Below are 1,378 nucleotides of genomic sequence, written 5' to 3' on the forward strand. Positions count from 1 at the left end.
TGGCCCCTGTCCCCTGCCTTTCCTCCACAGCCTCACCAGTACAGGTGCCTGAGTCTTCCCTGCAGTTTCTGTCAATCAGAACAGCACCTCTGTATATTGTCGCCCCACTGACTTTCCCTCCATTTCCCTCTATGATTTCTTGCCTGCATTGCACAGTTTTCTTGCCCATTTTTAAAAAAACTTAGTATTGTTTTAATTCCTTAACCTGTATTATCTAATTCTGTACAACATCCTTGGGGATTTTTGTGACGTGCCTTGCATAAAGATAAGATTAGATAGAATAATGATGCAACTTCTCTGTAATTGTAGGTGTCTGGAGCATGCCCTTAGACAGCCGATATGTCACCTTAACTGGAACCATCACAAGGGGGAAAAAGAAGGGCCAAATGGTGGACATCCATGTCACACTAACAGACAAAGAGCTGCAGGAACTGGCTAAGTCGAAGGAACCTCCCAAAGATGAAACCCCTGAGGGGAAAAAGACTTGCAATGTTGCGGTGGACAGAGGCCCCCATGTCCTCCTTTGGAGCATCGTCTGCCTTCCCGTCATCTTTGTAGTGTCCTTTGTGATTTCATTTTACTATGGGACCATCACTTGGTACAACATCTTCCTGGTATACAATGAAGAGAGGACCTTCTGGCACAAGATCACCTTCTGCCCCTTTCTGATCATCTTCTACCCAATTATCATCATGGCTGTATCATTTTCCCTAGGCCTATACACCGCGGTGACACAGATTGCCTGGTCCTTTGGGGACTGGTGGCATGCTGTGAGAGATATGGAGAAAGGGTTTTGTGGCTGGCTGTGTAGCAAACTGGGCCTTGAAGACTGCTCCCCATACAGCATAGTTGAGCTGCTAGATTCTGACAATATCTCAGGTAGCCTCTCTGGCAAGGGCTCTGCGCAGGGTGTTGAGACCTCAGCAGTCTGAGCCTTTGGTCATGGCTGACTCTCTGACTTGGTTGTTCAAGTGTATTGCAACTGGTCCCCCAGGCAAATAACTACACTGACTTGTTATATTTTAACAAACACTTAAAGGATAATATTTGGGTGATGGGTGGGGAGGGTGGGTGTCTTACATGTGCACAGAGCGCCCATGCGCTGGATGAGAATGGCATTTGCTGTGAGATGAATGTGCATGGTGATGCCCTAAGGCTGCTGATTTGTTTAGTGTTAGGTTTTAGCTTTGCGTAGCTGGGAGAAGTTCCAGGTCTGTTAGGTAGGAGTGGGAGCTTGGATGTATGTGGCTGAAGTGTGCCAAAAATTCCCAGCTTTACAAAATGCTATTTTTGAACTTGTAGGATGAAACGTCCAGGTGAACATAGACCTAGCTAAAAAAGTCTAAACTTGGGTCAGTGCTGGTGCCCAACTCCTGCT

At 46.6% G+C, this 1,378-nt stretch overlaps 1 protein-coding gene across 3 annotated transcripts in view; it reads left to right on the top strand.

The window, feature by feature from the left end:
- TMEM169 (transmembrane protein 169) overlaps positions 1-1,378 on the top strand; it is a 14,919-nt gene that overhangs the window by 10,684 nt on the left and 2,857 nt on the right. For 2 of the 3 annotated variants that reach the window (XR_003095255.1, XM_025210130.1), the window contains exon 3: positions 310-879. Coding sequence is in view for 2 of the 3 variants with exons in the window: in XM_025210130.1 (XP_025065915.1) it covers positions 310-879 (570 nt within the window). In the remaining variant the exon portion in view is untranslated. Of the gene's footprint in view, positions 1-309; positions 1,047-1,378 lie in introns of those variants that run through there. The other variant, XM_006028687.3, reaches the window with a different exon arrangement.

This window comes from Alligator sinensis, unplaced genomic scaffold (genome assembly GCF_000455745.1).
Source record: "Alligator sinensis unplaced genomic scaffold, ASM45574v1 scaffold991_1, whole genome shotgun sequence".
NCBI lineage: Eukaryota > Metazoa > Chordata > Crocodylia > Alligatoridae > Alligator > Alligator sinensis.